At 45.6% G+C, this 27,120-nt stretch overlaps 1 protein-coding gene across 1 annotated transcript in view; it reads right to left on the bottom strand.

Moving 5' to 3' along the window:
* Positions 1–22,427, bottom strand: part of ADCY8 (adenylate cyclase 8) — a gene marked incomplete at its 3' end in the record, with an annotated part of 140,195 nt that extends 117,768 nt beyond the window's left edge. Inside the window, exon 1 of the mRNA XM_082014870.1 lies at positions 21,471–22,427. Coding sequence (XP_081870996.1) covers positions 21,471–22,409 — 939 coding nt within the window. The 5' untranslated portion in view covers positions 22,410–22,427. The remainder of the gene's footprint in view (positions 1–21,470) is intronic.
* Between the last annotated feature and the right edge of the window lie 4,693 nt (positions 22,428–27,120).

The following is a 27,120-nucleotide window of genomic DNA, read 5'->3' as shown; positions in this document are numbered from 1 at the left end:
CATGAGAGGTTACAGCATTCCAGACCAGCTGGATTAAAACTTTATCTCTCAGAGTTAGGCGAGGACAAATATTTTCCTTTGTGAAACCTGTGGGTGTTGTTTTGCTATTAGTCACGGTGAATGCTTCAGTGTGGTGAGCTAGAAGAAGTCAGACTGACATCAAAAGTACAGAGAGTGCTGTGGGAAAAATTTGACTCAGTCCTTTGGCTGGCAGAATATGCCACAGACAAATAATGAAGGATTAGGTTTCTTCTGCCACTTTGCTAGGAGAGGAGACATACAGCACAGGATTCATTCTGCATTGACACTGGTGTGACCTAGGAGTAATGCCTTTGAAGGCAGTGGTTTATTCTGCTATAAAACAAGGATGGGATTAACATCAAACCCTGATATTTACCGTGGGCCAAATTCTCCTTGCCTGACAATACAAACCATGCCTTTGTTTTCACTGCTTGTGTAAGCATGAGAAATAGAAACTGGACTGTTCGTGGAATATTAAATAAATTATACAAGACCAAAAAACCCCTCTGTCTCTCATCTTCAATAATGAATCCTGCTGATACCAGTGAGAGCTGCTGGGGAGTGTTAAATCTTGACGGACATAAACTAACATGAGAATACCACCAAATGTTTTACATCAGCATAGCTGCGTGTAAGCTCATACAGGGTTTGATCCAATGCATGGCTATGAACGCTGTCCACATTTCCGCAGTTCAGGTTCTTTACAAGCACCCACTCAGGAGCAAGGTCAGTCTTAACCTACTCACACAGAAGCTCATTGGCTTCAAAAGGAAATTTGCTTGGGCAAAGCGTTCTTTGGTCTCAGTGAGTATTTAGCTCATATATCTCCTATTCAGATCAATGTAGCAGCAGTCATGATACATAAATACTGCTCTCTTGGGAGCACTCAGCAGATGAGTGCTTGAAAAGAAATTGTGTGTGACCTTGGACATGCTGGGCTATGAATACCAAGGCTGACAATGCTGTGTTTCATGACACAAAAATCATCCCAGAATTTGTCAAGAATTAGCTGACAAAGTGGATTTCTGACTGGAATTTCAGGCAGTGGAGAGAACATTACTTCCGAGCCTTAAAAAAGAAAACTAAACACAATCATTTTTAGAAACTGACCTGCCGAATTGGTTGATGTTTTTTGGAGGCCAGACAGTGCTGATAGTTAAATCAATGAAAGGGCTCAAGGAGAAAGGACACAGTTAATGACAGGCTGGGACATTTTCTACCGTTTAATGCTTGATCCAAAGGCTGTTCTGTTTGATGGAGATACGCCCGCTGGCTCTGATGTTTTTTTAAGCAGTTTCCTCCAACAATCTTGGTTTGTTAGTTATAAAAACACAAGTGAAACGAAGCATTTCAGATATCCTAGGGAATCGCTTATGACTCCTTCTTGATAACAGTTTGACTTTTTTTTCCTTAGAAGGATGAAAGCAGTTTTTAGAGTATAAGTTCTGCCACCCAGACAGTCAGCATTGGCCAGATACACCTTTTCTAAGGTACATACAAATGTTTAAAACTGCAAAACAATTCCTGTTCTTAAAGGAAAATGAGGCCCCAGCCAAGCCCCACTGTTCAAGTTCTTTTCTTAGTGCAGTGCTGAAAGCAATTAAAACCATGTCTATAGAGAGCACGACAAACATGATAGTTGTTGATATTAAGCTGACATCTGATGGCCGACACCGTACAGTAACCACATGTGTAACCTATATTAAGTCATGGGTAAAAACAAGACAAAGCTCAAATGACTTCTTCATGTTGCCCTCCTCATGAACATCCACATCCATTTGTTAAAGTCAGGTCAATTAATCATTATATGAGCATAAAACTAACATACCCTTGCAGTAAACACACAATGTAGTTGTATCATAAATCATTTTTGTCATGTATTCTGGCCTTCTTTCTCGCCTTCTGACATGTTCTTATGTATTATTTTCACAAAGAGTTTATAAAAAAAGAGAAAAACTCTAAGTCATGCCAATTATTTTTCTTAAGGAGGAAAATATTAATTAAAAAAGTAGAACCAGGCAGACTAAATGTGTCACAAGATAACATTAAAAAGAAAATAAATTTGGGAGCAATGGCTGGAGGCAGGCAAGACAAATTTGGAGAAGCAGTAAAGTTTTATGAAGGGGTATTTTAAATTTTTTTTTAAATGAAAATGAAAATGTGTGTGTGTGCGCGCACATACGTGCATGCATGTGCATGTGCGTGCATGTGCATGTGTTTTAAAATTTTCAGTTCTTGGCAGGTTATATTAAAAAAAACCCCACCTTTTTCTCTAGTTAGTAGCAAAGAGGTGCAACTACTGCATTTCTGGGCAGCTCATACCTGTAGATGTGCAAATGTCTTTCTCAGACTGGTATAATTCTGGTGGCACCCAGAAGGGAAGTTGTGGCTACCTAGAGATATTTAAGACTCAGGAGGTACACTTATACTATGTGAGCAGCATACAGTAGCTCTCAGCTCCCAGTTTCCACTGAGTTCAACTGGAAACTGAAAGGGAACAGTCATTACTACTCAGAGCTGCAAAATCCCTCCTCTGGGAGATGGGGGCTCCTGCTGACCTCAGTATTCAATAAATACTCTTTGCTGAATCGTAAAGGTAGACATTGCTGTTCTGCAGGACTTGCAGTTGTGAGAGGTGGTAGCTCAGGAGCCAGCCCTGCCCAGGGCTTGCAGGAATGCAGCAGTACCACTGGATTTGGGTGGGATCATCCAGACATTCTGGAAAAATGTGTCCTAATCCATAAACTGTCGATGTGCCTACCTTCAAAGTGATGATAACATAAAAAAAACCCCGAAACAGGATGGCTTACCTCTACCTACTACCCTACTTTCACTAAAAAGAACAAAACCACATTTATTCCATGGGTGTGTTTTACGCCATCTTCTACTCTGAACAGAAAACCCAGCATGAAATTGCAAAGTATTCATCTTTACAAAGACATTACTGTATCTGGCAGCAGTAGAAATGGTTGTGTAAAAATCTTTCATTAAAGGTTTCTGTATGGTTTCTCTGAACTGCTGGTACTGATTTTGTAGTCTGGAAATAAAGGTATTTTGCTGAAAGACTGAATTGCCCTTCACAACATGAAAAACACGATTAAAATATCCTGACAAGGTCAGAGTTTATTGCCCTCGAAGAGAACATTAGCCACCATGTTCCCTGAATGACAATTGTGTGCTGCTAAGGCCTTTTTCTTTACTGGAGAAGGAAGGGAACATTTTGTGTCTGTTCAAAGCTAAAAGCCCAATTCCCTGCTTTCTGGCAGGGTGGGATTGCTCAGCCCTAGGAAAGGTGTTATGTTATTTCAGTAACACAAAGCAGCCTCAGGTCTAATGGACCCATTGTGGATGTTACACATGGAGAACCTTTACAAGAGACAAACTATCCCATGAGGCTGCCCAGTGTGTAGGGCTGATACAGGTGCAAAGGAAGAGGCAGGATCCTTCCGCCTCCTAGCTATGTTCCAGCTACTCAGCAAGCACGAACTAATTACTATGGTTACTTATCGCACTGTATGCCCATATTGTTTCCATTATTTTCATGTGTACTATATATCTAAGAACGCTTCTGAAGTCAGCTATAGTCCCATAGTTTTCAGAGATTATCCATTTCTTTTAAGGTGCACAAGTATTTTCATACTTTGTTTAGAGCAGGAAAAAACAGGAAAATGTTTATTCTTTTTAATTAAGTGGCATATGCAACACAAATGTATATAATGAACAGAATCTACAATAAAAATTATGATCTGAACATATTTATATATTTTAATAGATGACTAATACATATATATTTTAATATATATTTATAAATAAAACAAATTAGACCAGTTTTATGACATGAGAGGAGGAAGACTGAAGGTCAAATAAAATGAGCTGAGGATGACCTGAAAAATATTTTTCACTGGGAAAAAATGGACCCTCTTTATTCAGTAGACTCACTCTTTATTGTTTCTTTGCCTTCAACAGGACTTCATTGACAATATAGTCCTTTCACCAGTTGTTAGCCTCTTGGAAGAGATGATTAGAGATTTTCTTGGTCTATCAGAAATATTATGACTAACGGTTGATCCAACATGTCCTTAGCAAACCACAGATAAATCCTCGAAGTTGTGGCATTTCAGGCTACATAAATGAAGCTAGTTCAGAAAAATCCATCAGCCTCAGTGTTGCAATCATTAGAAATACAAAATGGTTTGCTACTTTGGAAACTGGGGGTTGAGAACCCTTTGCATCATAGCTGGAATTAGGAGCCAGTATCATTTAATTATAGAAAGTAGGGCATGAGCGGACCTTGACAAGTCATTTAACCCATGCTCCAGGTCCTGGATATTATCTAAATCATGCCTAAGAAAATGCTTCTCTAAACTGCTTAATCATACCTCAGGGTAAAGCCTCCTAAGCAAAATGAGGTTATTTAAGTTATTTTTATTAGGTTATTGTTACCAGGTTTGTCCTACTATCTAATGTAAGTATTCCTTACAATAACTTAAGCCCATCATCTCTTGATTGCTGTAGATGAAACAAAAAAAAATTAATTTCTTCCTCTCTGTAGCAACCCCTTCCATGTTTGAAGGCTGTTACAGCCTTCAGCTTCCTTTTCCCTAAAGCAATCCTCTTCCTACAGAAGTAGTGAAAATGAGCAGTATCCATTGCAACTGAAAACAGTATGTTCAAAGATCATCAGTGCTTTGTTGGGAGAAGGTTAGTTTCTGGCTTTTTAAAAGAAGGATAGTGTCAGTTGCTCAAAATATTGTCCTGGCATTGGTAGACTACCTAAGGGTAAACCTGCCTCTAGCTTTCTTTGGCAGCTCAGACTGGTGGGAAAGCCATAGTGAGACCACAGTTCACACACAGATATCTCCTAACATTGATGTAGCAATCTGACCATCTGACACTGAATGTTTGGTCCTGAGGGAGGAGCTCTTTTTGCTGGTGGAAAGAAAGGATGTGTATTACTGATATTCTTCAAACTCTCCCACCTGCAATATTGTACATACCACAGAGATCTAGCGGGTGGAGAAAAAATTATTCCCCAGAAGAAGCACAGAATTTGCATGTGCCTGATGTTTGTTATAAGCTTGTGCTCCAGGACTGCCTGGTGTCACCAGATGGGGAAAGCAAGGATGCTGCTTTGAGCTTTGGACCATATGAATGTGATAAGCCCATAGAACAGCTCTCATGAAGAAGTGATGTGCCAGGTCAGGTGATGACATGTTGTGGACTTGGTAGTGTTAGGTTTATGGTTGGACTCAATGATCTCGATGTCACTGGGCATTGCTGAGGAGAGTTTGGCTCTGTCTTCTTTACTATGCCCAGTAATGTATTTATACATATTAATCAGATTACTCCACACCTCCACACCCCACATCACCCAAACCTTTTCATCTCCAGACGGAACAGTCCTAGCTCTCTCAGCCTTTCATTTGTCAGGTGGCCATTCTCTGGCCTCACTCCAGTATGTCTGTGTCTCTCCCGTACTGGGTAGCCCAGCACTGGGCACAGCACTCCAGATGTGTTTCACTAAGGCTGAGCAGAGGAGAAGGATCACCTTCCTGGTGAATGCTGGGAATGTTAAGCTGGGAATGTTCTGCCTAATGCAGCCCAAGAGATCGTTGGTGTTCACATTGCTGGTTCATGGTCAATTTGGTGTCCACCAGGGCGCCCAGGGCCTTCTCTGCAGAGCTGCTGACAGTCTGTACTGGTGCATGGGGTTATTCCTCCCACAGGTGCAGAACTTTGGATTTCCTTCTGTTGAACTCCATGATGTTCCTGTCAGCCCATTTCTCCAGACCACTGAGGTCCCTCTGAATGGCAGTGCGATCATCCAGTGTATCAGCTACTCCTCCCAGTTTTGTATTGTCTGCACCGTATAAGACTGCTTAACTCTACTGAGTTTGGTGGGAGTTAGTGGGACTTAAGGAGTCCCACAAGATACTCTTATAACCACTTGCCACCTCCCTGTACTTTTACATCCCTAGATCACATTGAAAAATGGGCTTAAGGCCAGATGACTGTGCTGGGAATAATTGCTATGACCACCTATCCTTCCATGTTTTGTAGACCACAGGTTTCATACAAAGTCTGTGAAAATTTGTTTGTGTGTGTGTTTATGATTTGGATTTTTAATCCTCTCCTTATTTGTAAGATGCTCTAGCATTTTCTTTTTTGGTCTGAGATGCCTTGAACTGTCATTATACGGTAAAGGTCACTAAGTTCTGACTAAGCGCCTTACAAGTTCTCTGCAAATCTGCAACTGCTGAATCCATATTGCTGTTAGCCAGAAGATGACAGTTTGATTTCCAGATTATAGTTTGAGTTTTTAATGATAGTAATTAGAAAAAAGTCTCTTAATTAATGCTGTGTGTATTTTCCATTTTTAAATTGCCCCTATAAACTCTCTTTAGATATACACAAACTTTAGGAACATAGTAAATATTATTTTGACTTGTAAATGTAATTACTGAACCTGAAAGCAAGTTACAAAAAAAAAGAATAAAGTATGAAATTCCACAGCATTGCCTTTCCTGAGTATTTGTATCTATATAATACATTGTATTTGTATCTGTATCTATATGTAAATCTATGAAGTGTTTTGAATCTTCAGAAATTTAAAAATGGAATATTATTCAATTTTGTTAGATATATTGGTTGCTTTTGGATTTTAGAAAGTCAACTACATCAAGTTTAATTACAGAAGAAAACCAGAAGTGATCTCAAATATTCTTCATTCTTGTACATCATCAAAACAGTTCTTTATTAAATGACACTTGGATAGACCATTTGTAAATTCAATAAGGAAGTTAGCATATTCTGGTGCCATGGAAAGCAATCTGGCCAGCAAAAGCTTTGTTAGCTGCTTGAAGAGGAAAGAACAGCTACCTTAACAATCTTTGTACTAAGTTTCAAGGCCTCAAGCCATCAAACAACTTAAACTTATACCCATCTTTATGTATATGAGTGCTTTTCTTGACTTTAAAATAATTGGCATAATGTTAAGTTGAATTCTTTTCCACTCCTTCCCCAAAGTCACATTAGCTCTGGGATTCCTCTCTTTAAAACTTTCACATGTTATTGTTTTGATTGTTGAGGGGATTTGGAGTAACTGAATGATTATGTTAGATATTCTGCTATGGAGGAATAGCAAAGAGTGGCTGTCATCAGATAATGGACATAACTATGCCTTAAGAATAAGTGGACACAAGTACATTTTTACAGGAAAGTGATAAGGCATTGAAAAAACCATTTCTAAGCATGAAGAGCTATTAAGTTCATAAGAAAATTATTGGAGGCCCTATCATCCTGTACCATCACATAGAAAATGGGAACACTTCATGTGTTCTACCATTTCCTGTAGACTCTCAGGTTGCTAATGAAACACAGCAGACAAAAGCAATTACATCATCACGAATGAAATACATATAATAATTTTTTCTTCTCTTCCTATTATTGTCAACAAGCTGCTATTACTCTTGGGACTGGGGAGGACATGAAAACTATCATAGAATAGAACCATAAAATCATAGAATAGTTTGGGTTGGAAGGGACCTTTAAAGGTCATCTAGTCCAACCCCCTGCAATGAGCAGCGACATCTTCAACTAGATCAGGTTGCTCAGAGCCCCGTCCAACCTGGCCTTGAATATTTCCAGGGATGGGCCATTTACGACCTCTCTGGGCAATCTGTGACAGTGTTTCACCACCGTCATTGTCAAAAATGTCTCCCTTAGATCTAGTTGAAATCTGCCCTTTTTTAAAGCCATTACCCCTTGTCCTATTGTTACAGGCCCTGCTAAAATGTCTTTCTCCATCTTTCTCATAGGACCCCTTTCAGTACTGGAAGGTTACTCTTGCAGCCTTGCTCTTGCACCTTTCCAGGTCACTCTGCAGCATCTTATTCTCCAGGCTGAACATAGAATCATGGAACCATAGAATCATTAAGGTTGGAAAAGATGTTTAAGATCGTCAAGTCCAATCATCAACCCAACACCACCATGCCCACTAAACCATGTCCCAAACTGCCATGACTGCATGTTTTTTGAATATTTCCAGTGGTGGTGACACTACCACCTCCCTGGTGGTGGAGTCAAACATTGGAACAGGCTGTCCAGTAAGAAATTTTTCCTAATATTGAATCTAAACCTCCCCTGGTGCAACTTGAGGCCATTTCTTCTCGTTCTGTCGCTAGTTAGTTGGGAGAAGAGACCAACACCCACCTCACCACAACCCCTTTCAGGTAGTTGTACAGAGCGATAAGGTCTCCCCTCAGCCTCCTCTTCTCCAGACTAAACAACCCCAGTTCCCTCAGCCGCTCCTCATAAGATTTGTGCTCCCGACCCCTCACCAGCTTCATTGCCCTTCTCTGGACACACTCCATCACCTCAATGCCCTTCTTGTAGTGAGGGGCCCAAAACTGAACACAGGATTCAAGGTGTGGCCTCATCAGTGCTGGGTACAGGGGCACAGTCACTTCCCTACTCCTGCTGGCCACACGATTCCTGATACAGGCCAGGATGCTGTTGGCCTTCTTGGCCACCTGGGCACACTGCCGGCTCATATTCAGCTGGCTGTCAGCCAGCATCCCCAGGTCCTTTTCTGCCAGGCATCTCTCCAGCCTCTCCTCTCCAAGCCTGTAGCATTGCATGGGGTTTCTGTGACCCAAGTGCGGGCCCTGGCATGTAGCCTTGTTGAATCTCATACAATTTGCCTTGGCCTAGGGATCCAGCCTGTCCAGATCCCTTCCTACCTGCAACACTCCTACCCAACTTGGTATTGTCTGCAAACTGACTGAGGGTGCACTCGTTCCCCTTGTCCAGATCATTGATAAAGGTATTAAAGAAAGCTGGCTCCAGTGCTCTTAGCACCTTGATCAGGCAAATGAACTATGCACCTCCCACTCAGGTTCATTGCAATTCAGAGGAGGACAGACCGGCAGGGAGGCTGCATCCCTGCAGTGCACTAAACAGCATTGAGGAACACCTTTGTAATGCAATCATCTATGCTACTAAACTGCCAGAACAGTTGCAGGCACTGCTCTGGCCTTGGTCAACCAACCCTCTTCAATTCCCATGTGTAATTTGGCAGTCATCATAGACCTGCTTTTCCGGCCTCAGAGGCTGGATACAGGCACTTTGTCTGGGAGGAGTTACTACAGCTACAGCCTTTGGGGAGAGGGATGAACTGAATCCTGAAAGGTGTCCTAACTTCGTTTAACTCTTTGGGCAGCATAGAGCTCAACCTGAGATCTCAATCTTCAGACAATTTCACTCAGTGCACAGAAAGGAGGGAATTTCTTCTTCCTCAAGAACTTCCAGCATTTGCACAAGGATCAGAACTTGATTTCTGGTTTTCCCTCAGTTCTAGGTGAGGCAGTTTGAATCTACGGATCCCATTCCTAGGAAAGGGACCTATTAAATCAACAGATTAATCAAGGTGGAAATGGAGAAGTCCATTCCTCTCATTGAAACTGGCCCACTGCATGGATGTGAAAGCAAGACGCATGGGGTCACAAGGAGGCCAGTTGAGGAGGTGTCTGCCTCTGCAACCCAGTGCTGCAAGCACAGCCCTGTATAAACTATATGGCATCTACTTTAAAGTGTCCTCAGGAAGGGAAGGGAAATACTATTTCATTTGGAAGGGACCTACAATGATCATCTAGTCCAACTGCCTGACCACTTCAGGGTTGATCAAGCTAAAGTATGTTATTAAGGGTATTGTCCAAACGACTCTTAAACACTGACAGGGTTGGGGCATTGATCGCCTCTCTAGGAAGCCTGTTCCAGTGTTTGACTATCTTCTTGGTAAATAAATGTTTCCTAATGTCCAGCCTGAACCTCCCCTGATGCAGCTTTGAACCATTGCCATTCCCATGCATCCTGATGCTGGATCCCAGGGAGAAGAAATCGACACCTCCCTCTCTACTTCCCCTTAGGAATCTGTAGAGAGCAATGACGTCACCCCTCAGGCTACTTTTCTCCAAATTAGACAAACCCACAGTCCTTAGCCACTCCTTATAGCACGTTCCTTCCAGCCCTTAAGAGAATTATGTGGAACCACATCTTTTAAGAAAGAGTAAAGTTATACGCAAATATTCCCACTATCTTCAATGTATTCATTTTCTAACAAAAAATGTGTGTGGCTGACAGAAGTCAATACAGTATTCCTCTTCTGATGCATCATGGAAGATGATGGGCATGTTTTGCACAAAAACCTCAAAGCAATTTAATGTATTAGTCACATATTACAGCAATAGAGAAAGGCAAATTTTCAAATCAAATGAAGCACAGAAATATAAAGTGATGTGTGTGTGTCAGCACAGGCCGATGATAAATTTAGTGATGAAATGGGAAAGATCCTCATTCGCAGTCCCTAGCTGAAATCTGCAGTGAATATCACTCCTTCCTCTAAAAGTGTATGTATATCTGGCACATTAAATTAGATTCATAGTGAGCACGTGTGGGATGGTTTCTATGTCAATTATAACCCTATTTAGTATGCGTATGAAGATTATTAATACTAATAAGCATTAGAGGTACTGTCACATACGACAGAGAATCATAGAATAAAAGAATGTGTATATATACATCTTGTACAGTTACACACTTGAATAACTGCCATGAGATCTAAGTAATTTCTTTAGCTAGGATCCTTACTCCAGAGTTATAAAACACTGGTTAATTTACATTGTAAATGTACTGGTTAAACGAGTTAATTACACTGGTACACAGTATAATATCATGTAGTTCTTCTGTGTTGATTCATTTTCTTGGTTATTATTATTTCTTATTTGCATTGTAATGATACCTCTGGATTGATGGATGAGGCTCCTACTGTGGTAGACCTAAAGCAAGCAGCACAGAATAGATAGCTCCATCCCTGAGTAGCTCCCAGGTAAACAAAGTAGGAGAGTTTGAACAAAAGAGAAATAATAAAGTGCCTGGAGATCAGATCCCTCCAAAGAAACAAACTGATTTTCCTGATTAGGATTCTGCCACTGCTGAATGCTTCCATTTCAGTAAAGAAGGTTTTCTGCATTTTATTTTTAAGGGACAGTGCTGTTAGACATAAAGGAAAGTGAAGATGTAGAAAAATCCAAAACTGTAAATAATGATTCAATCAAAATTGGAAAAGAAATTTGCGTAGGTAAAAGGATTAAATCATTAAACTCATTCAAATAGTCTTTCATTTATACCAGGGGCAACTGTTCTCTAGATTAAACTAAAGTATCGTATAAAATTATAACACCAACAGCAGACTATAACACCAACAGCAGACTGTTTGGGAGAAGTACAATTGGGGTCGTGAAAAAGAAATTGACTTGGGTTAATTTTGCTTTATTTTTTACACTGATATGCTTCAGTTGTTTCTGAGACTGCAGCAATGGTTAATTAATGAACTCAGCAGCCTTTCTCTCTCCTCTAGGCTAACTGTGTGAAACCTTGCAGCAGCAGAAGCTGGCAAATGAAATAGCAGCACTTCTTAAAATAGTTGCTGATAAACAAAACTCACATGATGAAATATTACTCTGCCAACCAATGGTTGCCTGGCTTTGCAGTTCTCTCTGTGTACATTTCCTGATATTTTTTGTTCTAGATTAGGTAGCACCACAGTGGTATCTCTGCCTACAGACCTGGGTGTTTGGAGAGATAAGAATGACAGAGCTCACTCCAAGAGATTCCTGGAGGAGCTGGATGGCCAACATTTGTGTTCTCTTTCAGAAGAAATGCAGATTCAAGAGCAACAGTTTCCCTAAAGAAGGGCCTGAGAAGTGATTTTCTTGGTTCACCTAAAAATTCTAACATCTGTGGAATTCTTTACATTACACTCTGTGGGCTTTAAGTAAAGTCCCTAAATCAAGCTGTTGGGAGTCTATGAGTCAGCCAGGCCCTAATAAGATCCTTTAGTAAGATCTTATTAGTAAGTAAGTTCCAAGAAATGTTAAGTACTCACTACTTTTTGTGCCTGATCCCTTTTGACCATCCAAGTCTCTTTTATCCCTGGTTGGAGTATGTGGGGCTGGTACCAAAATGCTCAAGATTCACTGTATGACTAACTCAGTGATTCGCATTCATCTTCCTCCTTGGGCCAGATTGCAACTCTACAGTCCCTTCCACACTGGGGATGGGTACAAGCTGCACTGCACCAAGAACAGAGCAAGAGAAACAGAGTTTGTCTCTGAAGGAAGGGACAGATATTAAAAAAAAAAAAAAAGGCTCAGAAGCCACAAAGCAAGGTCCTTGTGCACCTCACTCATAGGCACATGACTCCTAGAGTTTAAGCCAGAAACCTATGTTGAATGCCACCATGCTTCTATGGGTCCCTATATAACATGCAAAAAGAATGTAATGTCTCAGATTGAACATAAAATAACCAGTGTGTTGAATAGGAAGAGAGCTAGCTAGGAGGAAACTATTAAAGACAGGGAGCATGTCTGTCCTGGTTTCAGCCAGGGTAGAGTTAATTTTCTTCATAGAAGCTAGCGTGAGGCTATGTTTTGGATCTGGGATGAAAAAATGTTGATAAGGTGCTGATGTTTTGAGTTGTTGCTAAGTACTCAAGGACAGTCCAGCTTCTCATGCTGGCCTGCAGTGAGCAGGCTGGGGGTGCACGGGAAGCTGGGAGGGGACACAGCTGGGACAGCTGACCCAGGCTGGCCAAAGAGATATTCCCTACCATATAACGTCATGCTCGGTATATAAAGCTGGGACAAAGAAGAAGGAAGGGGTGGAGGGACGTTCGGAGTTATGGCATCTGTCTTCCCAAGAAACCATTACGCGTGACAGAGCCCTACTTCCCTGGAGATGGCTGAACACCTGCCTGCCCATGGGGAGTGGTGAACAAATTCCTTGTTTTGCTTTGCTTGCGTGCACGGCTTTTGCTTTACTTATTAAACTGTCTTTATCTCAAACCATGAGTTTCCTCACTTTTACTCTTCCGATTCTCTCCCCCATCCCACCGTGAGGGAGTGAGCGAGCGGCTGCGTGGTGCATAGTTGCTGGCTGGGGCTAAACCACGACAGTCCTTTTTGGCGCCCAACGTGGGGCTCGAAGGGTTTGAGATAATGACAAGTTTGATTGGAATGTGCTAGATGATAAAATTTATAGCTGTTATTGCTGTTTAGCCATTAACTGCCAGGCCCCTGTGCTTGCCATGGGTTTGCCTTCCCTGCATATATGAGTCCAGTGCTCGTTAGTGGCTGCCTTTTGCTTTCGCTGCTGCTGTACTGCTGATCGTCTGACCCTGCTGTGCCTGGGAAGATTCTGATAACAGCAATGGCCTTGCACCTGGGCTGGCAGATGGCTGGGGTATTGCTGGTTTTTTTTTTTCCTGTGCTGCTGTACTGAATAGGCTGGAACTCCACTGTGAACTTGAGTCGAAGGGACTGTGACCTGTGGGTGAGTCCATGTGGGAGCAGGACACCCCGAAGCATCTGTGACCGTGCGTAAGCCCATGCCAGGAGCAGGTATATCTCGAAGCATCTGTGGCCATGGTTATGTCTGTGCCGCAGCAGGTACACCTCTGATGGGATTGTGGCACAAGGATAAGTCCACGTTGGAGAAGGTACATCTCGAAGTGTCTGTGGTTGTGGATAAGTCTATGTTGCAGCAGGTGCACCTTGAAGCATTATTGGTTGTGCATGAGGTCATGCTTGGAGCACCTCAAAGTGTGTGGCCATGGAGAAGCCCTCAACAGTGCAGGTATATTGCTGGAGGAGCTGGAACTATGGGTAAGGCCACGTTGGAGCATATTTATCTCTGGAGGTAGTGTGGCCCGTGGAGATGGCCGTTTTGGAGCAGGTGCACCTCGAAGTGACTGCAACTGTGGATAAGTCTATGCCACAGCAGATATACCCCTGGAGAGACTGTGGCTCACGGAAGGGACTGCAGTCTGTGGATAAGTCCAAGCTGGAGCAGGGGCAAGGGGAGGAGTTCATTGCAATGTTAAACCCTATGGTCCAGTACAAAGGGCCCAGGGGTGGAGATTGTAATGGAAGTACCTTTAAACTGTTGTAACCCATGATTTGAGTTGCATGTTATAGGAACTACTATAGCAGGAACCACCTGAACGAATGGAGGACAAGCCTTACAAGAAGCAGTGCCAGTGCAGCAGTGACCTGACCTGAGCTGGCTTTGGTGCCCAATAACTCCATGCAACACCCCACCTCACCTGTCCTGAGTGACCACCATAAGGGATGGAGCCCAAAGTCATGGACTAAATGAACTCAGCAGACTTTTCATGGACATTTTGGAGGGAAGTCTATGGACTAAGGGGATGATAATCTGTGTATTATATTAAAGGATGGGAAGGGGGGTGGTGGTTAATGAGGTTATATTGGATAGTGTGGTACCTGAGCATGACGTAAATGGTATGGAATAAGGGGTGGATAATGTCCTGGTTTCAGCCAGGGTAGAGTTAATTTTCTTCATAGAAGCTAGCGTGAGGCTATGTTTTGGATCTGGGATGAAAAAATGTTGATAAGGTGCTGATGTTTTGAGTTGTTGCTAAGTACTCAAGGACAGTCCAGCTTCTCATGCTGGCCTGCAGTGAGCAGGCTGGGGGTGCACGGGAAGCTGGGAGGGGACACAGCTGGGACAGCTGACCCAGGCTGGCCAAAGAGATATTCCATACCATATAACGTCATGCTCGGTATATAAAGCTGGGACAAAGAAGAAGGAAGGGGTGGAGGGACGTTCGGAGTTATGGCATCTGTCTTCCCAAGAAACCATTACGCGTGACAGAGCCCTACTTCCCTGGAGATGGCTGAACACCTGCCTGCCCATGGGGAGTGGTGAACAAATTCCTTGTTTTGCTTTGCTTGCGTGCACGGCTTTTGCTTTACTTATTAAACTGTCTTTATCTCAAACCATGAGTTTCCTCACTTTTACTCTTCCGATTCTCTCCCCCATCCCACCGTGAGGGAGTGAGCGAGCGGCTGCGTGGTGCATAGTTGCTGGCTGGGGCTAAACCACGACAATGTCTTAAACCTAATCTTTCCCAAGGACTTAGACATTCACTGTGAATCTCTAAGTGAACTTTTTCCCCTATATTTGGGCTTCTCAGCCTCAAGACCCCTTCTACTCCATCACCGAGGGCACTGCCTGTAACTTTTTGTTCAAACGCTGAACGGGGACTACCATTGTCTTTCAAAATAGCTATGTCTTCTGCATAGCAGCTCAATGACTTGGAGGCTCACCCCTTCTTCAGCATCTCCTGCCTCCCTAAGAAATGCTCTGTAGGCTGTATTTGTTTTTGAGGAGCTGGAGGGGCAGCACATAAGGAAGGAAAGAAATTCTCTGGGCAAGCTGTACCACTCTGAAAAAGACATTCAAGATTCTTTGAGTCAGAGACAGGGGACCAGAATGTACAGTCTGCTGACTGGGACATGTGCTTGAGGGAATCATTTAATAGCATTATATAAAACACTAAAATGTTCAGCAAGGACACCACCAGAGATGAATTCCTTAATCAGTTGGTTACAGAGTCAGGATTGTTCATTCTTTCTTTTTTTGGCCCACTGGATCTTAACCTTTTGTCTTCCCAGAAGAACAGCTGTGCTAGGAATGGGGGAAGGTTGCTTTGGAAACTCTCTGGTGAGTTAAGAGAAGTGGATTTCAGTCCCCTTTGGGGAGAAAGGGATTTAAACCTTGGTCTGCCACATCCCAGGAACATCTTCATCACCACATTTGTTACACAGAGGAAGAGCACAACCCCTTCTCATCTGGCTTTGGACATCAGGCAGGCACTTCGTGTGTAGTACAACCACAAAATGTGTTCCCGCTAGAACCGTGTGTGGATTCTGGCCAGGCTGAACAGTAACTTTAACACTGAGCCATTGAAGCACTTCAGGGGGTGCTCAGAAGTGCAAGAAGACTGCACTTAAAGAAATGTGATGTTAACAAGGTGCCTGCAGGGATGGGGTGCTAGGCAGTAAGGGTTTTCGGGTTTGGAGTTTCCATCAGCCTAAGCATCACTTTAAAAGCTTAATTTCTTTCTGTTTACTAAAATTCACCTGTTACATGAAACATGAGTTTTTCTTGTGCTTATCCAGATATTCTGGAAATAAGAAAAATGGAGGAAGGAGTCATTTCACTCCCACCTTCTCTGCCCTCTGGAAAAAGAAGAATCCATTAAACGGTTCTAATTTCTCCCTCTTATATTTCCTATCCAGATCACATAATTGACAGGGTTGAGAAGTGCAGTAAGAGGATGGACTAGAGATGTTTATCCCCTTAAGTTTTCTGTATAGGCTAATAAGGATCATTCCAGCATGATCTGTTGTTAACTGTCAGCTGTGAGTGCGCTGCTCCGGTGTGTGATTATTTTGCATTAGAGGCTGCTATTTTAGAGCATATGCCTCTTTCTAGGCCATGAGAAACAACAAGCTCGCAATAGGGAAAACCTTAAAAACAACCCAGAAATGTCCTGACAGCAGAAAAAATGTCACATCAAATCTAGCAAAGTAAGTTTCACTGAGAACAAGTGCACTAACTGTTGTAGGCTGAAACTCACTGGTGAAAGCAGGTTTCATTCATGTTTCTGCCTGAGTTCCTCCATTTTGGAGAAACTCTCTGAAGGCAATCAATCATCAAATTGTAAATATAACTAATGCGTTTGCCCTACTTAGCACAACATGATGCAGCTGCTTCAGAGAAAAGTGTATCCAATTCTAATCTAATTATACTGTGACCCACTGATACTGCTCAGGTGATATTACAGGATATAAAAAGAAACCAGCTCATAATCCAGTCTAAAATCACACGGTCAGGTTATAAGTCACCCACAAGGGACTATGGCAGAAAAACAAATAGTAAATAATGTTATGAAAGAAACCACAGGGATAAAGGTGTACTGTTTTGATACAGATTCTGAAATGGTAGCCAACTTTGAAATATCCTTATACCTTACAGATTTAACAGATATTCCATAAGCATTTGGCAGAAATTTTGAAGAGATGAGTGTGTTTTGTACGTACTCATATACTGATAACTGTGATCAGATTTTGGAAAACATGTAGCTGAAATATGCACATAAAAGATGTCAGTTGCCATTGTATAATTATACAGATTTATCTCCATAGGACTCCTTGTGGCTTCATGAATTCTGCCTTTTCCTCTATTACTAACCCCTGAGAGAGGGTTTTGGGGGGAAAAAAAGTGAGAAAAAATGGCTTTATTAATTCACAGAACTGCCTAGACTTGGAAAGAGAGATGTTAACAGAGGGAAAGAATGAGTTTCCCAAGTCTTGGTACTACCCACTTCAAGGTTATTTCTAAATGTATTTTTAAAGTTTGATTTAATATGTCCAGTTTAGGACTTGATCCTTCAAGGCATCCATTATGCAGGTGAGTTACTCACAAGAGTAGGCTTACTGAGTCCAGTGGAATTTGCTGATGTGAGTGAAGAGTGCACAAGCAGAGGATTAAAACCCAGAGTACGTTTGTAGCTTACATAATTCCAAGCCTGTCAAAATTCATATCTATATTATCATCTGCCTATGTTACATAACACTAAGGAGCTCTGAGTTGTTTGTTCTTCCCCGTATGCCTGAAACACATATACGGTCTTAGAAATTGTGGCTTGTATACCACATTATCACCAAGGAAAAAGTAAGGATGAATGCAATAAAAATTAAACTTTCATTCTGGGGATTGTCAAAGGTAAACACCACCCCCAGCACAGTATCTGATGAGGCACAAAAAACAATGCACTTTACTTGTTTACCAGTAAGATATTGCATTTCTCATTTGTTTCCTGACAGAATCTTTAGTCAAGTCAGTACCAGTGTTGCCTTTACCTAAGACATGTTATCAGGCTCTTTTTTCCTGGCTCTTCCCTGGTTGTGAAGCTCATGTTGAGCACATTGCTCAACATTTCAGGCTGGGGTCAGTTGGGTTTAAGGGTGGTCGTATCTCTCCAGAAGCGTTAAACACTTAGCAGGATTGAAATTAGTGAGACTACATTTGTTTTGTTGTGTTTGAGGTTTTTTTTAAATCTAATTTCAAGGCAATCTTTCACCTTCACCTTTACTTAGGATGCTCATTCAAATTAATTTTGGCAATGTAAGGGAAGAAAAATGAGATAGCTTCTTAAGTGTTACTGCAAGAAAAAATGGTGAACAGTGGGCATTATTTGTATTCATGATAATGCATACTTTGTTAACTTCAACAAAAACTGGATCAGGCAGTAGTATTGCATGCTTGTGTTCAGCATTACTAATTATTTAAACTGCTTGTGAACATATTTATCAATGAAATCTAAGACTAATTAAGAGATTAAGGGAAAACAGATCACAGCACTCAATTTTCCTCTTGTATAAACTGTTGCAAATTTAGGAGTTTAGATAGATTTATAACTGATTTATACCCATGTGACCCATGCCAGGGGAGGTTTAAATTGGGTATTAGGAAAAAATTCTTCACCTAAAGGGTTCTCAAGCATTGGAATAGGCTGTCCAGGGAAGTGGTTGCGTGACCATCCCTGGAGGTATTTACAAGATGTGTAGATGTGGTGCTTAGGGATGTGGTTTAGTGATGGACTTGGCAGTGTTAGATTTATGGTTGGACTCAATGATCTTAAAGGTCTTTTCCAACCTAAGCAATTCTATTGTACTATGATTCTATGTCTGAGAAGAGGATCAAAAATATTGTCCCAGTGGATACTATAGAGTACAGTAATAAACTGACTCCAGCATAGACAATACTTTCTGTTCAGAATTGAATTCAATATTTTCCATGCATGAAATTCTGGTCTCATCAAAATCAGTGGAAAACCCATTATATGGACCACAATCAGAGTTTTACCCTCTGTTTTTTTCTTTCGTTTTATGCTGTAATTCCAAGTTTTGGTCCAATGTAAGCAGTTCTCTGCCTCCTGAGGCATAGCAAGATGGTCATGGCTATTGCTACATAATCAAATAGTTCATTTAGTCTTGAAAGGCTTGTCTGAAGGGAACATGCAGTATTTTACCTGGGAAAATAAGCCCTGTGATGAAAGAGAGTGCTTTGCCTGCAAGATCAAGAAATCTGTGTTGTTCCAAAGATTTCCTAGATAACCTTGATGACACAGCCATTTAAATTCTCTATGTTCACCTGTAAAGTAATAGTTATATACCCTTCATCAGCCGTAAAAGCCCTCATCCTGTAACACTTGAAAGCGCTCTACAATTCTCTGGGAAAAAAAATAAAAAACAGTGCAGCCGGTGCAGGGAGGCGCAGCCGGCGGGGGCCGCGGCCAGGCGCGGGAAAGTGCGGGCAGGCTCCCGCCGGGGCCGCTGGAGGGAGCCCCCGGGCCGCGCAGCGCCGCGCATCTGGCCGCGTCGGCTCCAGCACCGCGCCGGCGGACAGCTCCTGGGCGGCCGCGCCTCGCGCATCTGGCCGCGTCGGCTTCAGCACTGCGCCGGCGGACAGCGCCCGGGCGGCCGCGCCCCGCGCATCTAGGCGCGGCGGGGCCGGGAAGGCAGCGCTGCCCGCGGTGGCTCCGCTGCGGCTGTGCCGGAGGGAGTGGGTCCCCGTCCCCCCGCGAGCGCCCCCGCGCAGCGGGGCGGGCAGCCAGTCCCGGGGCGGAAAAGCGTCCGGCCTCTCCCGTAGGGAGTCGGAGGCAAAGGGACGAAAAGGCGCGTAATTAGGCGATGTTGAGTGGGCTCTGGGAAGGCGGGAGCCGGTGTAAATCAACACCGACGTGTGGCAAGCTGTGCGGATCCTGTTAAGGGGATTTGTGTATGTAGTTCATGAAGGTAATCATCTGCCTGGTAATCTCTCATTGTGCACCGCTCAAAGGCAGTTCATTCACACAGCTGGCAAGGTACCAGGCTGCAAGATGAAGATATTAGTATCGCTCCTGGGAAATGTCTTTGTTAGGAATGTCTATGGGAAATGCGAGCGTGTGTGCGTGCGGACTGGCTAAACAGCTGTGCTACCTGTGCGTAATGAGATAGCGCATTACTCATAGCTCCAGGATAGGACATGTAAGTAAATTAAGAAATCAGCATAACTCAGCTTTTGACCCAGCACTAATAGCAGCAGCAGTGCATGGGAGTGGGACACAGCACGCGGCTGCAGTTCATTCATCAGCACGTTTCCAAGAGCTGGGGAACAACTCTGCACAGTCTAATTGTCTCACATCCATAGGGCTCAGCCAGGCACAACACACTGGAACAGATTTTCCCAAAACAGGGTGAGCCTGGCCTCTGGGAAGTGAGGTCAAGGCAGCCCACAGCTAAGAAGTGCATGAGGAAGGGGATAGATAGGGGTGGGCAGGGGTTTCAGGAGGACCAATGTCTGAGGGAGGTAGATGTATCCCAAGAACCATCACCATCAAAACTTCCAGGTGCAAGATCAGCCACTTCCCAGCTGTGTATCCTGGCATTCATGTAAACAACATGCCACCAACAACACATTCCTCTGCACCCTCCCTCCTTTGGGGATTATCTGCCAGTATGTCCACCCCCTTCTCCCCTCGTCCCCGGAGCTAGCCAAATGGAGATGATAATCTGCTATGAAATATTGGTAGCAGAGAGCTGTGAGAGTCTGGGAAGGGAGGGGGAGAAGGAGCAGCAAGAATCCCTGGGATTAAGTTGCCCTAGTTAGTCAGTGTTTTCTTGCCTTGCAGGGATGTCAGGAATTCAGTACATTCTCACTTTCATGTGGAAAAAGCCAGGTGAGTGTGAAGTCAGATTAGTCCTGATTTTAACTCCTCAGATCCATATCTTGCCCGGTGCCTCTCAGCGGTTTTCACTGCATCACCACTCCCCCGTGTAACCAGTACTCTGTCCTAGGCATCACTTGTAAGGATGCAACACAACAATGTTTGCCCCATGACCACCAGCAGAAAAGACTTCTTGGTGCCCTCCGAAGACAGCCTTAGGATCTCACACCAAACCTCCAACGGGAGCTTTCCCCTGATTTCACTGAGGCATTGCTTTGCCTCCTTGCAAAAGAGTGTCATGCTTTGCTCCTGCTTTCCCATAACTCAGATCAAGCTGCACTGCACATATGAAAGTACCAGTCCTCCCAGCAGATCCACAGTTAAAAGGCATGAGCAAGTAAAATGAGAGATGAGCAGTGGGAGAGTTGGGCCAAGAGAGAGTCATCTCATGCCATGGAGCACTGCTGGAAGTAAGGAAGGGGAATGATAAATGACCCATCCTCCCCACTTACCCCAGGAGTTCCTCTCCCCAAAGCTATTTCAAGGGACATCAGTGTAGTGAATGTACAAGGAGAGGGAACAGAGTGGTTAGGAAGTGTCCCCATCCCCAGCTTGAGGTGAAACCTTGGGATAGATAGTGGGAGACTGAGGAGGGGAGAGAAGAAAGTTGCATTTTACCATCTCTCCTCCAGGTATCGAACCTCTGAACACCTGACTAAAAGGGAGAGGATCTCTTGGGACACCCCACACCTCCTTTCACCCAAAGTGATGGAGAAACAGGATGGTTCCCACCCTTTTCTCACCACAGTACCTGGTTGAGGGAAGTCACAGCCAACCTGGGGATAACCAGCTGCATGACGAGCTGCAGGACAGAGGTGACCAGCCCAGCCAAGATGGCCCAGGTGAGTGGCAGCGGGAGCATGCTGTAGGTTGCAAAAAGCGTGAAGAGCACGTAGCCAATGCCGTCCCCAAGGAGGCCACAGCCCAGGCCAGCTGCCAGGATCTGCGTGGCCATGGCCACCCAAGTGACCACACCGCTGTACTGCAGGTAGGTGTATGAGGTCGTGTCCTTCCTGACCACCACTAAGGCACAGATCACCACCTCGATGCCAGTGAAGAAGCCCAAGAGGATGCCCTTAATGGGGTCCATGGGAGCAGAGGCCAGGGTCAGGTGAAGGAACAGCAGGGTCAGCTTGGTCAACACGTCCAGGATGTTCATGACCACCTCAGATTTGCGCCGCTGACCCAAGAAGTAGCGCTGGTAAAGGCGCTCCAAGTCCCTGGACTTGAAGGAGTTGCGGAGAGTGGGGAAGATCACCCCACGATAGGTATAGCCCCAGTTGAGGAAGAAGTCGGAGTTGCTGGGGGCACAGTCCAGGGGCAGAAAGCCCAGGTCCCCGCTGCTGCTTGTGCGCTCCGGGAAGACTTTGGTGCCTCCGTTGTTGTGGCGCTCGCCGCCCAAGCTCCGGCCAGCCGACTGTCTCCGGAGGTGGTGGTGGTGGTGATGGTGGTGCGGTGGGTGGGGGTGGTGGTTGGGGCAGCAGGTCTCCTCGGAGCTGAAGCCCTTGCCCCCACCGCTGCTGCTGCCGCCGCTGCTGCTGCTGTGCTCCTGGATGAAGCGCTGCTCGGTGATGTGGCGCACGGCCGTCTGCCACAGCAGGCGCTGGGGTCTGCCGCTGCCGGGGGGGGTCCTGTTGATGGTGTAAAGTTCATCGCTGTCGCTCAGGCACCGCACCTCCGAGAGCTCCATGGCGGTGACTGGCGGGGGGCAGAGCACCGGCGGGGGGTGGGGGGGAAGCGTCTTTGGGGAGGGGAGCAGGGGGGGAGGGATGGAGCCGCGGGAGAGGCGGGAGGGGATGGAGCAGGGCGGGTGGCGGCGGCGGGGTGGCGGCGGGGGGATCACATTTATGGGCAGGTCCCTGGGTCCGGCGGTTCGGCTGGTGGTGGGGTTGGTTTGCCGCTGGGGTCCGCGTGGCGGCTGCGCCGGCTCAGCGCAGGCGGCCCTCGCCCCGCGCCCACGGAGCCCCGCGGAGCCGCATCCCGCGGAGCCCGGCTGCCGCGCAGCCCCGGCGCCCCGGCGGTCTGGGTGTGCGCTCTTCTCGGGGCGGTGAGCGGGGAAGGAGCCGAGCCGCGGTTCCGGAGAGGAGGAGGGAGGAGCGGAGCATCTACGGGCGCAGCCCCGCGGCCCGGCGGGCGATCCTTGGCCCCATCCGGAGGCTGGAGGCGCGGGGCGGAGGGGGGAGCCGCCTTGCAGAGAGCCGTTCACAGAGGGCAGCTCCTCTCTCCGGGGATCCCGGGGCTCCGCTCCGAGGTCTGGTCCCCGGGAGCTGCTGTAATCCCCGCGGCTGCGGTCAGCGGGAGCCCTGCGAGCGCGGCCGGGTTGCGGGCATCCTCGGTCACGGCGCCGGAGCCGCCGGCCGGGGGCTGCCCGCCCGCATCCGCCCGGCGGAGGGGCATGCCCCACCGGGGGCGCCGCCCGGGCTCACGGGGCGTCTCTGCCCGGGGGGGGCTCGGGGCTGCCATCCATCGCAGACACTCGGCTTGCTTGGCAACGAAAAAAAAAAAAAAAGAAATAAAAAAGGAGGGAAGAAAGAAAGAAAGGGCGAAAAAAAAAAAGAAAAAAGAAATCCCACCAAAACCCAAGCCTAAAAAAAGCGAAAGAGCGGGGAACGAAAATCCCGCCCTGAACTCAGCGCTCTGGGAAGACCACTGGGAGCATCCCAACTTCGCGGCGGGTCAGGACAGGCAGGGCTGCGGCTCTGGGGCTTCCCCCGGCAGCAGAGAGGAGGAGGAGAAGGAGGAGGAGGAGGAGAAGGAGGAAGGGGCGAGGGGCAGGCGCCCAGGGAGCGCGGCGGCTGCAGGGCTGCGGGGAGCCGGCGGCGGGCGCTGCCCCGGAGCCGCGGGGGCCGGCACGGCGAAGCCGCCAGCCGCCGCCGCCGGAGTGGTGCTGCGGACGGGCGGGCGGCCCGGGAGGAGGCAGAGCCCGGCGCGGTCAGCTGATGCCCGCGACGTCGGCGGGGCTGCCCGCACCCCCCTGCCCGGTTAAAGCGGCCGCAGCCGCGGCGCCGGGCGGGGGACAGCGGGCGGCGGCTGGGGGCGGGGGTCCCGGGGCGGGGGGTCCCGGGGCGGGCTCCCTGGTCTCAGGAGGCTCCTCCGCTTGGTATCTCTGTTTCTCCCAGCCGCGGTTCTATAGGTGCCTCGGGGCATCCCGCAGCGCCTCGCAGATTCGCCCATCTGTTAGGCTAAGTGAGACCTGATGCTAAGTGGGGCATCCCTCTGCCTGGGCCCGGGGGAGAGCGGCCTTCGGCCTTGCTGCGGAGTTAGCGCCCTTGCCCAGGGCGGGGGAGCCTTGGGAGCCAACCCCACCTCTGCCCGGGAGAGCTCTGAGCACCCCTCTGAGAAAGGTGCTGCCACTGCCAGGACTGTGGCTTTAACCGCCCTGTGTTAAGTGAGTGAGTTCCTGTGTGTGATGTCTCCTCTCCTGTCAGCGTGTCACGTTAAAGCCGTTGGTTGAAGAACAGAAACCGTCCCATACACAGAGACTGGAGTGAGAGCTGCTTCTCGCTTCCCCATGTTGGCAGATGAAGTTGTCCCTGCTCCTCTGCTTGCGGGCTCTCTCTGTACCAGAAAACCTGAATGCTTTGTGCACGGTGGCACAGCCTGGAGAAGAGGGGTAGGAGGTACTCGTCTTCGCCTCTCCCATCCCTCCTCTGCCCAGAATAAACCTTGTTAAAGTGGCTGAACCCTGTCCTGGGGGAAAGGCAGTTTTGGAGCTGAAACCTTATCACTAGAAGCAGCTGAAACAGAAACAGTCTACACATTGGACTACTGCAAATTAAGGGAGAGGTGTTTTCTTCATGTTTCAAAAGACAAGAGTGATGCCTGCTGAATTCTTTGAAATAAATGTGCAGCTGCTTTCTGTCAGCAGTGAGGATGTGTGCGCACAGAAGCACTGCCTTGGAAGGGAGCTGTGCTACCCTGCTCGAAGCTCTGGCTTCTGTGGGGAGTCAGGTGCTTGAACATGGCATGTGATGCTTTACTTTCAGCGGGCCTGACCCACCATGAACATCCCTCCGACCATCATTATTTAACGCACCTTTTATTATTATTGTAAGGAAGGCAGGGAGATTTAGGAAGGATTTCACTGATTGTTTCTGTATTTGTACTACAATGGATTTGGGGACTCCAGCCAAGTCTGTGTCCCATGTGTGAGGCAGGTTTTGTACAGATATAAGCAGAGGAAATTCTTGTTCTCGAGAGCCCAGATAAGGAATGAGTAGTGCTTTTGTGAACAGGCATGGGTCTTTCCTGTGGTTCAGCATGACCCTGGAACCTGGAAAGGGTTAATACAAGTTTCACAATGGACACATACATCCTTACTCCTAAATAAATCCCATGGAACTTGCAGCACTACTTGAAGATGAAAATGTTATTATAAGTGGAGAAGTGTTATATATAAAGACTCATATATTTCTTTTATGAAAGAAATTACAATTATTAGTGATATTACCCCAGAGCACAGCAAGAAATCATCTTGCTTATTCAGATTGCTCAACACAAATCATGCTAAATCAAAAGAAAATGAGACAAATATGTAATGCAGCTTAAGGACACATCCATTCAAAAGGGATAAGATGAAGACAAGAAAGGGAACTCTCCGTTCTCTAATGTTGCTGTAATCACTAAATCACAGTACTGGAAAGGTCCTTGGGCCCCATGGCAGAGTGAGCTCTACCCTCGCCATTGCTCCTGTGATGGAGGCTCTGTAACTTCCCACGCAGTCTATTTCTATGCTTCTCCATCCTTACCTTTTTCATATCTAACCTGAATTTTCCTTGCAGCATTCACTAAGCACATCACTTCTTGTCCTGTCCACTGCAGACAAGGAAAACAGATTATCCTGGCAGTAGTGTATACACATTTAATGAACGTCTCTTCCATCCGTTCCCTCCTCCCCTCTCATTTCTTAGGATAAACAAACTAATTTCTGTCATTTTTTCCCCCACAGGTCTATCTCTGATTGTTCTTTTTGGTTTGTTCTGGGTTATGTACACTTGTTTCATGATTTTTTTTATTTCTGTGAAATGCCCACAATTCAACACAATTCTACAGTGGAAAGATTACTAACTATGTCTTATGATCTGCACTCCTATTTATATACCCTGTGAGGTGTCTTCCTTCCACCCATCACAGGCTTATCCACAACTGATGGGCTACCGAAACTTCTTTGCTGTCCTCAAGGCCTGGGTATGTGTTACCTGCTCTGTATGTGCGTAACAGCCTACATGAACTATCTTGCATTTGTCCTCACTAAAATGCATTGTAGTTTTTCCATCCTGTATGCCCAATTTGCTTAGAACATGTTGAATATTAAACCTGCCCTCCTCGATGCCAGCACTCCTCCCCAGCTCTGTGCCATCTGTGTGTTTGGTGAGCCTACTCTCTCTTCAGTGGTGATGGCAAAGTAGTGCAGCGCATTTAGGTAACGGTCGGTGTGCACATTTCTTGCAGGTATTTTTGAATCTCAGCCTCAAAAGTACTGGACATCTTTGTGCAAGCCTACCAAGAGGGGACAGGACCTTTCTGAGCATAGGGACCCGCTGCAGCAATGCTCTGGGCTCTGCAGGGCAAGGAGGAAGGCCAGCCCTCCTGGGGAGATGGAGAGGGGTGAGACTGCCGAAGCCCTGCTTGCCACCAAAGGGTGGATGAGCTGGGGTCCAGCAAGGTAATTTCACACATACCTGCTGAGTCCTGTAAGTCCTGACAGGGCTCAGTTGGCCCTATATTAGTACAGTGCATTACTGAATCTTTGTTGCTATTGGATTTTTTTCTTTCTTTTTACATAGAGTTAAATGACTTGGCAGTGTAACAAAATCACTAGAAGCCATTTAAAAATAATACTGTCAATAGAACGCTTTTGAAGGATGAAATCAGGCAGAATTCGTTCCTCTTCTGTCACCTGAAAGTTTATGTCACACTCCTCTCCTCCTTCCCCCTTTCTACCCACAGCAGTAACATTTATATACAATTTAATGTGATGATATTTAATCATGCAAATAATGATCTCATTCACTTTGGTGGGACTATTTATGTCCTCAGGATTGCAAGCCTGGCACTGTGCTCTGCAAAGCACTCCAGAGTTCTCTAATAAAGGTAGCCTCAATACCTAACACATTATGAAGGAACATTTGTGCTACTATATATCTTCTTTATTTAAATACAGATTTCACAGAATAATTAAAAAAAAAGGAAAAGTGAACAATCGACACATAGCCTATCTATCCCTTCATGCACACATGAAATGTGAAACTTCAGTAATGAAGGAAATGATGGAATATGAGCAAATTAGCTTGCATTTCCTCCTTATCTGTTTCATCCCCCCCCCCCCCTTTTTTTTACTTTTTTTCTCCTTGGTAACAATTTAGACATTCTAATAATAATGGGGGAAAAAAGAACTTCTG

This window comes from Phaethon aethereus, assembly GCF_964289735.1.
Source record: "Phaethon aethereus genome assembly, chromosome: 2".
In the NCBI taxonomy this organism is placed as follows: domain Eukaryota; kingdom Metazoa; phylum Chordata; class Aves; order Phaethontiformes; family Phaethontidae; genus Phaethon; species Phaethon aethereus.
This window is presented reverse-complemented; position numbering and strand designations above follow the sequence as displayed.